This window comes from Dermochelys coriacea, chromosome 5 (genome assembly GCF_009764565.3).
Source record: "Dermochelys coriacea isolate rDerCor1 chromosome 5, rDerCor1.pri.v4, whole genome shotgun sequence".
NCBI classification, from domain to species: domain Eukaryota; kingdom Metazoa; phylum Chordata; order Testudines; family Dermochelyidae; genus Dermochelys; species Dermochelys coriacea.
This window is the reverse complement of record NC_050072.1, coordinates 29474137-29490715: the sequence shown is the minus strand read 5'-3', so window position 1 is coordinate 29490715 and position 16579 is coordinate 29474137. Positions and strand designations below refer to the sequence as shown.

Genomic DNA, 16579 nt, shown 5'->3' with positions numbered 1-16579 from the left:
CCATCATATTGCTTACCCCTGTATATTACTGCATCTCCCGTGAATGTACATGACTTCCATGTCTTTGTTTACACCATCTTATCTGGTGTGATTTTTAAATGTATATTACTAATTCTTTGCCACTTGCCCATTAGGCCCTCACCCCTGTAAAGTGGAAAATATAGATATGGATGATCTAGATGTATGGAGTTTTTCATGCACCATGAAATTGCACCATGCACCACACTCCCAATAACTTATATACATAGCCTTGTAGGCTCTGGTGTCTTTAGAAAAGGAATGGGGGTGGGGGGGGTAGCTGTTTGGGATATGTTGATGCCCTGCAGCTATCCATAGCAAGAAGTCAATACAGCTAACTCTGTACTGCAAGGAAATTTCCACTTTATTGTTCATTATATGATCCTCTGCTATGTGCTTGTCTTTTAGCTGGCCCCCATCCAGGATTTGGTGAAGAACTTCCCATGTGCAGTGACTAAACGGCGCAACCTCAGAAGAGCTCTTATTGAATACATGGACATATTTGACCCTTGCAAATGTGCCCCCTGTCCCAATAATGGCAGACCTATGTTGTCTGGAACGGAGTGTCTGTGTGTGTGTCAGGCTGGAACCTACGGGGATAACTGTGAGAAACGTGCACCAGATTACAAATCAGGTATTTACAGGAATACCGTAATGATGCAGATATGATCCTTCTTTCTAGCTGCACAATTTAATGTTAAAAGTTAAAGCTGGTTGGAATCTGTAGTTCCCATTCCATGAAATTCCAAACTTTCACATTTCCATTCCATCAGAACAAAAAATTGAAATTTCAAAGTTTCCCACAGAGGAAAATTCCACAATTTCATTTCAAACTAATCAAAATGATATTTAGTTTTGACCTTTATAAAACATTTAATTTCAATATAGTGGAAATAGTTTCATTTTGATAAAATTGAAACATTTCATTTGGACTTTGTTGGCTTGACTTTTATGTTATATTTATAAATTATGAAAGGTGAGACATTTCATAATTTCATGTTACACATTTCATGCTTGTCAGAATATTTGAAACATTTCAACTTTTATATTATTAAATTATATTTGTATTTTATTTTGTAAATTGGCAATTGAGTATAAATTGGCATTCTTTAATTAGTAACTGATAATTTAATGATAAGTGTTGAAGTGGTTTGGTATTTCCTAATGTAATGTGTATAATAAAAAAATACACCGTTTATTTTTTATTCTGTATTTTTATTATACATATTACAATAGGAAGTTGCCAATTACTAGACCATTACAAAAGACCAGTTACTCCACCAATTACCAAACTAATTAGAATACCAATTACCAATTTCAATTCAATAAAAATAAATATTCAATAAAAATAAATCAGGCAAGACAAGCAGTCAGCCTGTGGCAAACCAGCCAGGGAGCCAGGTGGGGAGCCCAGGGAGCCATGGCAACTGGGTGAGCAGCTAGGGCACTCCGGAGAGCCAGCCAAGTGGGAAGCCGGGCAGCCCAGGAAACCAGCCGCCCAGGGAGGCTGTTTACCATAGAGTTTGCTGCCCAAAAATTTGGCAGCCTGGCAGCTGGCTAGCCAAGGACCCTACTAGGTGGGCATGTGGACAGCCTTCCCCGCACCCATCGCAGGTGGGTGGGTGGACTGGTAGGAAATCAAGCAGGCAGCCTGCTAGCCTGTCTTCTTGCCTGGTTTCCATCAGAAGTGAAATGTTTTGATTGTATTAAATCAGCATTTTCTAGTAGAAAAGTATTTCAACAGGAAATTTTCTACTAGCGCTAGTGGAAAGTGTTTCTATCAATGTACTGATTTCATCATATCCATATTGTGAAAATGCTTTTTGAAAGTGAAAATCTATATTATGGCATATATGTACATGTGTATATAAGTGTGCAAACTCCTGTTTATAATAGCATCCAATAATCTAGTATCCAACATGAATCTGTATTTATAATATTTTTAAAATGTGGTCTTTGTACAAATGAAAGCTTAAGATCCCTGGCTAGCTCTAAGAATTACTGCTTACGAACCCCATCTGCAAATTCAGTTTAGTGCTGATTGCAATTCTGCTATTCCAGTACTCAGCCTTTCTGGGCAGGGCTAAATTGGGTTTGGGGTTTGTGACAAGGACAAATATGTACAAGGGTTTAGCAAGGTATTACTGTATTTATTTTTCATTCATGACCACATGAGCATTAGAAGCTAGGTATACAGAAGCCAAAAAACACTAACCCTATGTATTGCCTGCAAAGATTATATCCTCTGTAGATTTAATAATTATATAAAACATGTTTCAAGGAAAAGCAAACTATAAGAATTAAACAGAAGGTGGGCGAAGGTGATGGCAATTTAATTCCAATTTGGATCTGGAGTAAATTTGGGATTAGGGATATCTTGGCTCTGGAATTCAGGTCAGGAGTTGGATTTCAAGGCACTAACTCATGAGCTGTCTGAAAAGATTTCTAGCCTCATGGAATCACCAAATGGCTGCATAAATGGTAGAACTAGAGAATAGGCATCATCTGGTTTGGGATATGACCTGGGACCAAAACTGTGTAAAGAAAGGAATATTTAAACTCCCCTGAAATTCAAAGTTCAAATTTGGGTTTGGCCCATCTCTGTTTAAAATGTAACCCCATAAATAACATGTTTCTGTGCTAGGAAAAAATGTAAATACTTTTAAATTGCGACTGTTAATCATCCAGACTTCCTGTTGTATAGAGTAAGGGAAATAATGCAGGTAGAGTGGATTTGTCAAGTGACTGGAGTTTTCTTTCATCTGTTCTAGTTGCAGTAGATGGTTACTGGAGTTGCTGGTCTGCATGGAGCTCCTGCGATGCTGCTTTCAAGAGAAGAAGGACCCGTGAGTGTAATAATCCCGCACCGCTGAATGGAGGGAAGCCATGCCAGGGTGAACGTGAGCAGGAGGAGGACTGTTACATCTCAATGTTTGTGGACAAGTAAGAAGATGGTAGACTGGAATTTCCACTTCCTGATAGGTTGGGATTGAAGATGCCTGTTTGGTGACTAATAAGGATAGGGAATAGTGGAGAGGAATCTCCTGTCTGCGTTTCTGTGGATGGGTCTGTTAGAGGAAAGTGTCTGAAAAATTATATGAATTTGATTTGGTTTTGTTGTTTCCGCCCAGAGAATTCCAATAGCATTACCAATATGCTGTTGTTATTAAATGTTTTGTATGACTCTGTCTGAAGTAATACAGAACTCAGCAGCTTCTTTTATGGTTCTTTATGCAAACACTTTCCTGTCTTTTGAGCTACATGAATTTGGATGTTGCCTCCTCCTCCCCTTCCCACAAGCTTCTTTTTGTTTGTTTGTTTGTTTGTTTGTTTGTTTGTTCGTTTTTAGGTTTGAATGCAAAATCTCAAAGAGAAATTTGACCAAAACTACTGAGGTCCACCTGGTTCTGCTTTGAAACTGCAAAACATGAATTTTGCAAGGTTTCAATGTAAAATCATAAATCCAACCCCAGCCTGGGTTTAGTTTCTCATTCAAAGTCTGTGTCTTGAGGAGCAAACTTCATAACCATAGTTCACCACTGGTGCATCTCCTCTGGTGGTCACAACATTGGTAGTAATCAGTGGAAGCTGCAGAGGTGGGACTGGGAGTTGTACTGTCTCTGTTGTAATGACTACATAGGAGATTCTTTACTGAGGCTGTTGGACACATACAGACCCTTTAATTCTCCTTGGCTACCTAGCTCCATGACTAAGTAAGGTAACATAGCATGTGCTTCCTCATAGCTAGGTTTGGAAGGATTAGATTTGTATTGATAAATGTCAGTAAAGGTCTATTTCACCGTATACACCCAAATGAACATAAAAATTCTCATCAGTGATAACCAAAATTTACACTTAGGCAAAGTAAAGTTCTGTGTGAGAACTTATGAGAGTTTGATTTAAAGATATTTACTTTGAAATGTGATGTTGACAGTTTGTGTTTTAACAGTTATAAAACTTTAAATTTTAAATCTCAATGGCTGCCATTAAATAGTTGTCAGACACCCCCCACCCATAGTTTTCCACAACTATGAAAATTTAGTCAATATAAATGAAAATGGGCTTAAAATAAACATTGATATTATTCACCCTAATTATAAAAATAAATTAAAATCTAGTTCTGCCAAGCCTACTCATATCCACGCACTGAGGGCTGCCTCAGTCCTTGCCTGAACTGGATAGTCAGGGACTTTTGATTGCATTCCATATGACCCAACGAATCCATGATGAACCCTAACAGTGACCAAACCACTTGAGCTCATAGTCACTTCTTAGAGGTTCAGCACTGTCCTCCTTGCCCTGTTTCTCCTAATTCAAGAAAATTAAATGGGTAAAATTCTCTGCTAGTCCAGGGAAGTTATGATGTCAGCAGAGAATTTGGCCCAATATCTGCTACTCTATTACGTGGGCTGCTTTCTGCCAATTTGGCCCTTGTCAACACATGGTATTCTTTCCCTTAGTTTCAATGGGTTATAGTAGGGGAGTGAAGGAGGAAAGAAAACCCAGCTCCCCCTTGCCTTTCCTGGTTTCAGGGAGCAGTAGTCCCTGCCAGCTTCTCTTCCCCCTTGGCTTATGTTATGAGAACTCTCCCTATTGTTTCAATCTACTTTAACCCCTCCTTAATTTGCATCCTTAACTACAAACTCTTATTTTTCAGAGGGGCGCCATGTATAAATGACAATGAAGCAAGAAAGGAAGTGGATGTTTTCATTGGTGAACCAGAGACTGGATGTCTTAAGCCATCCCCACCAAAAAATGGATTTCTCAGGGTGAGAGGGTTGTAACGCCTGGGATAATGGGTGATGTGCAAGGATGGAGAGCTTCAAAAAGCTCCAGGTTTGACAAGCCTCACAAACCCTTGTTGGGTTCACAAAACTAGTTCACATTCTACAAAACTTTATTTCCGCTAATTGTATCCAAATATTAGTACATGACCCAGTTTGAACAACATGATTCCACTTTATTTAATAAATACATTTTTCTAACTGATTAGAAGCTGGTACTACGTACAGTGTTTGGGGTATAAAACATCACAAAAGCTAGGCTGGCATTAGTGGGTGCACTTTCAAATAGAGATTTTTAATTTAAATTTTCTTTCTTACCAACTTTACTCCTTTTTTTCCCCAAAATCTTCTATTATTTGGGGGCTTTTTCCTACTGGTTTTCTTTTCCATGTTTTTTTCATTGATTGTTTTCTTGCTGCCCCTAAAAATCCCTTCCCCGTCTCTCAATCACTAAATTAATATTTCATCTTCACTTTGGGCGTTTTGGCTTACTGGACGCGATAGGACAAGGAGCAGCATACAATCAGCTAGGTGTTTGAATGACTGATGAGAACTTACTGCTTCCTCCAGTAAGAGCTTAACAGATGAGACTGAATATACAAATCTACTGCAAAGAGAAAAACTGTGAGAGATTTAAAAGTCAAAGGAAGCCCTATTGCTGAGATATTGATGCATGTCCATGTATGCACCACAAATGGGTAGTAGAAAATCATGCATAGGCAGCACTAAACAATTTTTTTTACATTTCTGGGATCAATATTTTTAGTTTCTTTAGTAGACCTTTTACCAGCATGTGAATATAGAGATAGATCTTGCATACCCAATGTGTTAACAGTCATACTGCTGAATAGAGGGCAAGCTACAAGACTCCCCTTTCTGCGGTGGCTTGCTCCCAGTCACAGATTTGTGAAAGATCTCAGCAACAACTAAAGCAAGGATGGGTGAAGGATATAGGACCCAATTCACACAGCATTCTTTGTGAGCCCTACTTTTGTAACCAGTGTGTTGATACTAATGGGGTGAATGCAGGACAATATTAGCGCCTGGATGGACAGATAAATGGGGATGCATGGCTTTCGCATCAGAGAAAGAAAAGAAAATTGTTATGACAATTGCAGTACTATGTTCCTGAGAACCTATTTCTTATGTCAGTGAGTATTTCACTTACCAAGGATTTGATTTAATTGTAGAATGAAAAGAATCATTATGCATTTGGAGAAGAAGCTGAAATCGCCTGCATGACTGGATATGATCTCATTGGCTATCAGTTCCTCAGGTGTCTACCAGATCATACCTGGGCACAGCAGCCTGTTGAGTGCCAATGTAAGAAAGAGGAGAACAGTTAGGCTCAACAACAAAACTCAGGAGGAGAATATATATATTAGAATGGCAATAGAATGGTTCCATTTTTAATAAAATAATCTGTAATAGTGTCTTAAGAAGAAATTAATGATTGATAGAAGTTAGAGATCACAAAGACCTACTGGGCCACCGTATTTGTTCCCTTTCCAATGCAGGATTGTTCCTATAGCATATTCTATACACAATAAGATACTATTCTGCTGGGTACTATAGAAAACCTGAAGACAGATACTTTCCAGTTCCTTTTCTAGTCTGATTTTAAATGTCTTCAGCAACAGTACTTGCATTTCACTTCCAGACCTATCCAAGTGAGCATATCTGATTATGACAATCAGATTGAACAAACTAGCATTCTCAGCATTGGACAGACACACAAGTTATATAGGATGAGATTTCCAAAGCAGTCTCTAGGGAACTTACACATTGCTCTTCCATTAATTTCTATGGAAGATGTGTGTCTAAGCCTCCTAGACTGTTTTGGAAATCTCAGCCATAAAGTCTATATCCTGATGTGCTCACAGTCTAATCAACAAGTAAAGCTAAAAGTTATTCTGAATCTATCAATGAGAGAGATTCAAATAGACAGCAAGAACCCAATGCATTTACATTGATTTGAATCTTCGGGTTCTACATTTGAACATGAATTTTTATTGAATATATTTACAACCTTTCTACCACCATGCACTTTATTAAAAATTATATATTGTAAATAGTTTGATAAGATTCTCTAATTGCCTGTTTTTAATATTTGTAACATGCTGTACCAGCTTTCTACAAGTCTTATTAAGCCATTAGGCATACTTTATAAACATTTTTATTATTCCTTTTTAAAAAAAGAAAAGGAGTTCTTGTGGCACCTTAGAGACTAACAAATTTATTTGAGCATAAGCTTTCGTGAGCTACAGCTCACTTCATCGGATGCATTTGGTGGAAAATACAGAGGGGAGATTGATATACACACACAGAGAACATGAAACAATGGGTTTTATCATACACACTGTAAGGAGAGTGATCACTTAAGATAAGCCATCACCAGCAGCAGGGGGGGAAAGGAGGAAAACCTTTCATGGTGACAAGCAGGTAGGCTATTTCCAGCAGTTAACAAGAATATCTGACGAACAGTGGGGGGTAGGGTAGGGGAGAGAAATAACATGGGGAAATAGTTTTACTTTGTGTAATGACTCAATCATTCCCAGTCTCTATTCAAGCCTAAGTTAATTGTATCCAGTTTGCAAATTAATTCCAATTCAGCAGTCTCTCGTTGGAGTCTGTTTCTGAAGTTTTTTTGTTGAAGGATAGCCACCCTCAGGTCTGTAATCAAGTGACTGCAGAGATTGAAGTGTTCTCCAACTGGTTTTTGAATGTTATAATTCTTGACATCTGATTTGTGTCCATTTATTCTTTTACGTAGAGACTGTCCAGTTTGACCAATGTACATGGCAGAGGGGCATTCTATCTGCTTCCCAAGATCCATTAACCTGGAAATCCTGGATGCCCCATCATCTCAGACATTGGCACCCTGACAGCAGGATTGTCTGGCTATGTAGACTCCCTCCTCAGACCCTACGTTACCAGCACTCTTAGCTATCTTCGAGACACCACTGACTTCCTGAGGAAACTACAATCCATTCGTGATCTTCCTAAAAATGCCATCCTAGCCACTACGGATGTAGAAGCCCTCTACACCAACATTCCACACAAAGATGGACTACAAGCCGTCAGGAACACTATCCCCGATAATGTCACGGCTAACCTGGTGGCTGAACTTTGTGACTTTGTCCTCACCCATAACTATTTCACATTTGGGGACAATGTATACCTTCAAATCAGCGGCACTGCGATGGGTACCCGCATGGCCCCACAGTATGCCAACATTTTTATGGCTGACTTAGAACAATGCTTCCTCACTCTCGTCTCCTAATGCCCCTACTCTACTTGCGCTACATTGATGACATCTTCATCATCTGGACCCATGGAAAAGAAGCCCTTGAGGAATTCCACCAGGATTTCAACAATTTCCATCCCACCATCAACCTCATCCTGGACCAGTCCACACAAGAGATCCACTTCCTGGACACTACAGTGCTAATAAGCGATGGTCACATAAACACCACCCTATATCGGAAACCTACTGACTGCTATTCCTACCTACATGCCTCTAACTTTCATCCAGATCATACCACACGAACCATTGTCTACAGCCAAGCTCTACGATATAACCGCATTTGCTCCAACCCCTCAGACAGAGACAAACACCTACAAGATCTCTATCATGCATTCCTAAAACTACAATACCCACCTGCTGAAGTGGAAAAACAGATTGACAGAGCCAGTAGAGTACCCAGAAGTCACCTACTACAGGACAGGCCCAACAAAGAAAACAACAGAACGCCACTAGCCATCACCTTCAGCCCCCAACTAAAACCTCTCCAACGCATCATCAAGGATCTACAACCTATCCTGAAGGACGACCCATCACTCTCACAGATCTTGGGAGACAGGCCAGTCCTTGCTTACAGACAGCCCCCCAATCTGAAGCGAATACTCACCAGCAACCACACACCACACAACAGAACCACTAACCCAGGAACCTATCCTTGCAACAAAGCCCGTTGCCAACTCTGTCCACATATCTATTCAGGGGACACCATCATAGGGCCTAATCACATCAGCCACACTATCAGAGGCTCGTTCACCTGCGCATCTACCAATGTGATATATACCATCATGTGCCAGCAATGCCCCTCTGCCATGTACATTGGTCAAAGTGGACAGTCTCTACGTAAAAGAATAAATGGACACAAATCAGATGTCAAGAATTATAACATTCAAAAACCAGTTGGAGAACACTTCAATCTCTCCGGTCACTTGATTACAGACCTGAGGGTGACTATCCTTCAACAAAAAAACTTCAAAAACAGACTCCAACGAGAGACTGCTGAATTGGAATTAATTTGCAAACTGGATACAATTAACTTAGGCTTGAATAGAGACTGGGAATGGATGAGTCATTACACAAAGTAAAACTATTTCCCCATATTATTTCTCCCCCCCACCCCACCCCCCCACTGTTCGTCAGATATTTTTGTTAACTGCTGGAAATAGCCTACCTGCTTGTCACCATGAAAGGTTTTCCTCCTTTCCCCCCCTGCTGCTGGTGATGGCTTATCTTAAGTGATCACTCTCCTTACAGTGTATATGATAAAACCCATTGTTTCATGTTCTCTGTGTGTGTATATCAATCTCCCCTCTGTATTTTCCACCAAATGCATCCGATGAAGTGAGCTGTAGCTCACGAAAGCTTATGCTCAAATAAATTTGTTAGTCTCTAAGGTGCCACAAGTATTCCTTTTATTTTTGCGAATACGGACTAACATGGCTGCTACTTTGAAACCTATTCCTTTTTAGTAACTGATAGACAAAAGTAATGTATGGAATGTTACCATGAGAACAGGTCAAAATTTTTCAAAACTCAAAATTGTGAGTTTTTAAAAAAAAAAAAAAAGCCAAATTTTAGAATCTCAAATGAAAGAGGTCAGCGTTATTTTGAAAACGGTCATAACATTTTTAAATGGATCCATTTTACACACTTTAATTACCGTGTTTATTACTACAAAATGATATACTTATTTGAATTGTCTCTTTACCATAGCATCAATGTGCCCTAAACCATCAGTATCTGAGGGCGTCACAATCTCCCCATTTAAAAATGAATACAAGGTCGGGGAAACCATCCAGCTGCACTGCCCAGCTGGCTACATTGTCACTGGTGGAAAGCAGTACACTTGTAGGAAAGAGGTATCATGGACACCTGCTATATTGAGATCACTTACCTGTGAAAAAGGTTAGTACCCCTGCTCTGCCTGTGACTAGTATATTTTTTTTATTTCCAATAACAGGGTGGGATCAATCACTTTTTTTAACAGTGTAACTCAGATCAGATTTAACTAACTGTGGAGCATTTTATGATGTGTGGCAAATTTTAAAGCCAGAAAGGATCGTTATAATCATCTGGTTTGGCCTCCTGTGTAACATAGGCCATAGAATTTCATACGATTATTCCTATATAGAGTTCATACTTATGACTGAGTTATAACCTATCACTTGTTAGCAGTGAAGTTGTTAGGCTGCAGATGGACTTTTTTCTTCAGCGGTACTTCCTAGGCATTGTGAAAGCTAGGAGATGGTGGTATTTATGTTTGATGCAAAGGAAATATAGAACAGGATGTCACCTGCATAGTGCTGAAACCTCAGCTTGGGTTATCTTACCAGCTTTCCCCGTAGCTTCATATAGATCAATTCACCCTTGTGAGACTGTGCACATGCGGGCTTTGGAGGTGAAGGTACAGTCATCCATAATGGACCTCTGCTTTTGATGAGAGGAAGCACCTGAGCCATTTTTGGGTTCATCCTTGCAGCTTTTTGGAGGCAGTTCAGGCATATGTGGCGATCGCCAGTATCAAATGCCATAAAGATGTGCTTCCACAGCTTCTGTGGACAAGAGGAGACCATCCACCACAGCAATTCATTCTCTAAATACCATGCCTTGCCCTGAAACCTGACTGAGAGGAGTACAGGTTACTGGCAGCTGACACTGTTTTGGCTTCCTTTTCCATTAGCTTGCTCATAAAGGGAAATTTATGACTGGGCTGTAGCTTACAAGGTCTCCAGACCATGCAATAGTTTCATTAGTATTGTCTAATCTATTTCATATATTATGGTGTGTCGTACTCCCCTAATCCCCACCTGTCCCCAGAACTGTTCTTGTGGAGCTTGCCTAGTCTGGAAAGTAAATGTGCTATGAAGCTGATTGCTTACTGTCTGGTTCACCGTTCTTCTCTGCAGCACTTTGTGTTTTGTCTCTCTGGCTATACCAGACTGCTCATCATTTTCTTTACATACTCAGCAACTTTTCTTCTCATCCAGGCAAATTCCTTTGCCAGTTGCTTAGCACTCTCCTCCCATCTCTTCAACGGCACTTGTCTATTTTCTTAAACACGGAATATCATCACCACTGACCCTGTTATAAAGATATGTTCTTTTACATCCAACCCAGATAACTGCAGGCTGAGGAGCCTTGAGCTTCTTAATATTTAACGTGGGTGATATTTCATGTGACATCTAATATTTAGAAGTGCATTTTTAAAGGAGAAAAAATAAGGCCTGTAATTATAGACACATAGAAATGTAGGGCTGGAAGAAGTCATCAAATCCACCCCCTTGCTCTGAGGCAGGATCAAGTAAACCTAGACCATTCCTGACAGAAGTTTGTCTAACCTGTTCTGAAAAACATCCAATGATGGCAATTCCACAGTCTCCCTCGGAACCAATTCCAGAACTTAACTACCCATATAGTTAGAAAGTTTTTCTTAATATCTAATCTAAATCTCCCTTGCCGCAGATTAAGCCCATTACTACTTGTCCTACCTAAAGAGGACACGGAGAGCAATTGATCACAGTCCTTTTTGTAACAGCCATCAACATCTTGTTATGGGAGGTTAGGCTAAATTAAAATAAGCTCACTCTAGCTTTGAGGGCAGATTTCTAGTTTCTGTTAATCTTTTTATCAGTTATTTCAGGGAGTAGCTCTGACAATACCCTTCTGTCTTTTTCAGATGAGCAAACTAAAGCTAGAGGTAACTGCAGCCCAGGACAAAAACAGGTTGGATCTCAATGTGTTTGCATGTCTCCAGCACATGATTGTGGGTAAGGTATACACAGAATTTGGATATAAACCCACAGTTGCTTTACGGTGGAATGATTCATTGTGAACATGAAACAACAGGAAAGTTAAGGATGAGAACAACTATGGCATTCTTGCAGCCTGTTCCAGACATGAGCAAAACAGCCACAACACGGTGTCCAAAATACAGCCATTTCTTCACCTGTGAAATCCATGAGCTCGCAGCTGTTTCTGCAGATCAGATCTGCCACATCCCCCGCCATCTAGACCTGCAGGCTTCCATTCTTCCCTCCCCCTCGCCTAACTTCTTTCTAGCCACTGACTTCTAAGACGTCAGCCACCTAGTTTTCCTATCAGCCTGCGTTACCCATGTGGAGTCTCACCAGGTCTGCTTTTGATAGTTGCCATTGGGTCAGCTCTTGGGTTTTATGTCTCCTGTGTTTGGGACTTCCATCAGGTGAGTGTGGGGCAGAGCACACGGAAGGCCTCAGACGCCAGGGAAGTCCTGGGTTGTGCCATGTTTGAAGTCAGCAGCCAGACTTGCTGAACTCCTGTGAATTTTTGCAGGGATAAGTGAAGAGTCTTCTGGTGATTGTTTTTTTCCAGATCAGTTTGCCCCATCTTCCTAAGGCCAATTATAGGAATACAAAACCCATATTCCTCTGGCTTTCCCCAAACATATTTGGTCAAATCCTCAGTTGGTGTGAATTGACATGGCTGCCCTGAAGTCAGGGGAGAGATACTGATTTTCACCAGCTGAGAAACTGACCCAGTGATAATGGTTCACTTCTGCCAGACTGATTAATTTGAGTGTAACTAATTATCCAGCTTGGCTTATTCTAACTGGCTAAAAAAACCAACAACAACCTCGAACTTTGTTAAACAGATGTGTTTGGTCACAGGAGTTTTTTACTTACTGGTCCTTTTATAACCTACTCTGATGTCGCATTTGTTGGCATTTGGAGGAAATCTCTTGTGCTGCTATCCCAGATATAAATAATTGTGGGCTTGTCAAGCCATCTGTAGGAAGAAAGGATACACAGGAACAGGGAACCTCGACCATTTCCAAAGAGGAATCACAAATCAGAGAATGGTGGTGTGGAGAGCAAGCCACTTTAGAAAAGAAATGGGGGGGAAAATGGATTCTCCTGAACTCTAGACCTAAACTTTAATTTTTGGAACATCACCATATCACAAAAAGCACAGAAAAGCACCAGGCTTAAAGTAAGCCAAGAACACTGCTGATTTAGTTTTAGAAAGAAACACTGTCTGTTTACTCAATAGCTGCTCAGGCCCCTGAGGAGCCAAGGGAACAAATTGTTATCTTGAAGAATGTTTAGCATCTAATTATTTGCAAGATATAATAAGGATGTAAGTGTGGTGGACTGTCATCGAGACAATCAGGAGAGGAAAGATTGTGCAGTGTTAGAGCATTAGGTAGGGCCATGGGAAACATGGGTTTAATTCCTGCTCTGCCACAGACATCTTGTGTGAACTTGGCCAAGGCTCTCTGTGCCTCAGTTTCCCATCTGTAAAATGGGGAGACTAGCACTTCCCTACCTCACAGGAGTGTTGTGGGAATAACTACATCAAAGACTATGAGGTACTTGGATACTGTAGTATGGGGGGGTGTATAAGTACCTAAGATAGACATGCAGCTGTTTGTTATAATGATGGCCCTGATTTAACTGCACAGGAGCAATGTCAATGCTGCTGGAATGTGTAGGGTTTGACATGTGCCTTCATTTTCTCCAGTCTCCTGTAACATTTTTGTTTTTGTCTCTTGGCAGCCACTACTCTGAAGATGTCTGTGTACTACATGCCATTTCTGAAAGTCCCTCTACAAAGCCCAGCTGTCAGTATTTAGCTGAAAAATGCCTTAATGAGCAGCCACTCCATTTCTTGCATTCTGGCCCCTGTCATGGCGACACCAACCTGAACTGGGCCATTGAAAGGGCAAAGCTTTCAACAAGTAGCTCAAAGAAAGAGCTCTGTGGATATGACACATGCTACGACTGGGAAAAGTGTTCAGGTATGACTGTGCTTTATTGAGATTTTAAACTCTGAATCGAAAATTTGACCTCCACATTACTGCTCTAAGAGTGAGATTCACAGTCATTCTGGTCTACATTCTAAGGTGTACCTGAGCTACTCCTAGATGAGAAGAGCAGGGAGGCACAGGTAGCTTTCTATCCCTGGCATGAATTAGAGCAGCTGCAGGTCTGTTCCTCAGCACTTCCCCCACACTTGAAAGGGGTGTAGAGCTGGCCACACCAGCGGTATGCCATTTGGGGACACCTGCCCCCCCATGCAAAGGGACTCCCAAGCTAAGTCAAGTTTCCATCCCCTTTGTGCTGCCACAACAAAGGAGACAGATGGAGGGACAGGATACGTTCCTATGTGATTAAAGACTACAAGTCTCTGAATATTGCAGATGGGTCAAATGATATGGAAACTGTAAGTATTTATTGTTTACACAGCACCTTGTATCCAAGCGTCATGAAGGACCAATGAGATAAGTCCCTTAACACCAACAGGAGATGTAGCTGCTTACTTCAAAGCTAAATTTGGCGACATTTATTTTCCTGCATCCCTAAACTAGGTATGAGTCCGAGTCTCTAGCAATAGAAGGTTAGCAAATTAACTCCTTTTCAGTGGTGGTCAGGTTGCAATGAAGGGTGCCATATAACCTAGACATTTTGGGTATGTCTACACTACGAAATTAGGTCGAATTTATAGAAGTCGGTTTTGTAAAAAGCGTTTTTATACAGTCGAGTGTGTGTGTCCCCACACAAAAGCTCTAAGTGCATGTAGTCAGCCGACTGTATCCACAGTACCGAGGCAACTGTCGACTTCCTGAGCTTTGCACTGTGGGTAGCTATCCCACAGTTCCCGCAGTCTCCACCGCCCATTTGAATATTGGGTAGAAATCCCAGTGCCTGATGGGGCTAAAACATTGTGGCGGGTGGTTCTGGGTACATATCATCAGGCCCCCGTTCCCTCCCTCCCTCTGTAAAAGCAAGGGCAGACAATCGTTTTGCGCCTTTTTTCTTGAGTTACCGGTGCAGACGCCGTACCATGGCAACCATGGAGCCTGCTCAGCTAACCGTCACTGTATGTCTCCTGGGTGCTGGCAGACGTGGTACTGCATTGCTACACAGCAGCAGTTTATTGCCTTTTGGCAGCAGACAGTGCAGTATGACTAGTAGCTGTTGTCGACATAGTCCTGGGTGCTCTTTTAACTGGGCTCCTGGGCAAACATGGGAGTGACTCAGCCAGGTCATTTCCCTTGTTTCGTCTCATGGCGATTGAGTCCTACCAGCAGTGCACTGTCTTTTAATTTGCAGCCAGCAGAAGACGATGACCAGTAGTCATACTGCACCGTCTTTGCCGAACACCCAGGAGGTGATGATGGCTAGCGGTCGTACTGCACAGTCTGCTGCCAGCATGATGTATAAAGATAGATGAAGTGGCTCAAAACAAGAAATAGACCAGATTTGCTTTGTATTCATTTTCTCCTCCCTCCCTGTGTGAAATCAACGGCCTGCTAAACCCAATTTTGAGTTCTATCCTTGAGGTTTTGAGTTCTATCCTTGAGGGAGCCATTCAGTTTCTCGCAAAGCCACCCCCTTTGTTGATTTTAATTCCCTGTAAACCAACCCTGTAAGCCATGTCGTCAGTTGCCCCTCCCTCCGTCAGGGCAACAGCAGACAATCGTTCCGTGCCTTTTTTCTGTGCAGACGCCATACCACGGCAGGCATGGAGCCCGCTCAGATCACTTTGGCAATTAGGAGCACATTAAACAGCACATGCATTATCCAGCAGTATATGCAGCACCAGAACCTGGCAAAGCGAAACCGGGCGAGTAGGTGACATCAGCGCGGTGACGAGAGTGATGAGTACATGGACACAGACTTCTCTCAAAGCACGGGCCCTGCCAATGTGGGCATCATGGTGCTAATGGGGCAAGTTCATGCGGTGGAATGCTTATTCTGGGCTTGGGAAACAAGCACAGACTGGTGGGACCACATACTGTTGCAGGTCTGGTACGATTCCAGTGGCTGCGAAACTTTCGCATGCATAAGGGCACTTTCATGGAACTTTGAGACTTGCTTTCCCCTGCCCTGAAGCGCAAGAATACCAAGATGAGAGCAGCCCTCATGGTTGAGAAGCGAGTGGCAATAGCCCTGTGGAAGCTTGCAACGCCAGACAGCTACCGGTCAGTCGGGAATCAATTTGGAGTGGGCAAATCTACTGGGGGTGTTGCTGTGATGCAAGTAGCCAACGCAATCAAAGATCTGCTGATATCAAGGGTAGTGACCCTGGGAAATGTGCAGGTCATAGTGGATGGCTTTGCTGCAATGGGATTCCCTAACTGTGGTGGGGCCATAGACGGAACCCATATCCCTATCTTGGCACCGGAGCACCAAGCCAGCGAGTACATAAACCGCAAGGTGTACTTTTCAATAGTGCTGCAAGCACTGGTGGATCACAAGGAACGTTTCACCAACATCAACATGGGATGGCCGGGAAAGGTACATGACGCTCGCATCTTCAGGAACTCTGGTCTGTTTCAAAAGCTACAGGAAGGGACTTTCTTCCCAGACCAGAAAATAACCGTTGGGGATGTTGAAATGCCTATAGTTATCCTTGGGGACCCAGCCTACCCCTTAATGCCATGGCTCATGAAGCCATACATAGGCAGCCTGGAGAGTAGTCAGGAGCTGTTCAA

At 41.8% G+C, this 16579-nt stretch overlaps 1 protein-coding gene across 2 annotated transcripts in view; it reads left to right on the top strand.

The window, feature by feature from the left end:
* The window catches only part of C6 (complement C6), a 43518-nt gene that overhangs the window by 18939 nt on the left and 8000 nt on the right, over positions 1–16579 (top strand). For both annotated transcript variants that reach the window (XM_038402914.2, XM_043515151.1), the window contains 7 exons: positions 427–652; positions 2790–2961; positions 4676–4787; positions 5993–6125; positions 9817–10008; positions 11780–11870; positions 13638–13879. In XM_038402914.2, the coding sequence (XP_038258842.1) occupies positions 427–652; positions 2790–2961; positions 4676–4787; positions 5993–6125; positions 9817–10008; positions 11780–11870; positions 13638–13879 (1168 nt within the window). The remainder of the gene's footprint in view (positions 1–426; positions 653–2789; positions 2962–4675; positions 4788–5992; positions 6126–9816; positions 10009–11779; positions 11871–13637; positions 13880–16579) is intronic.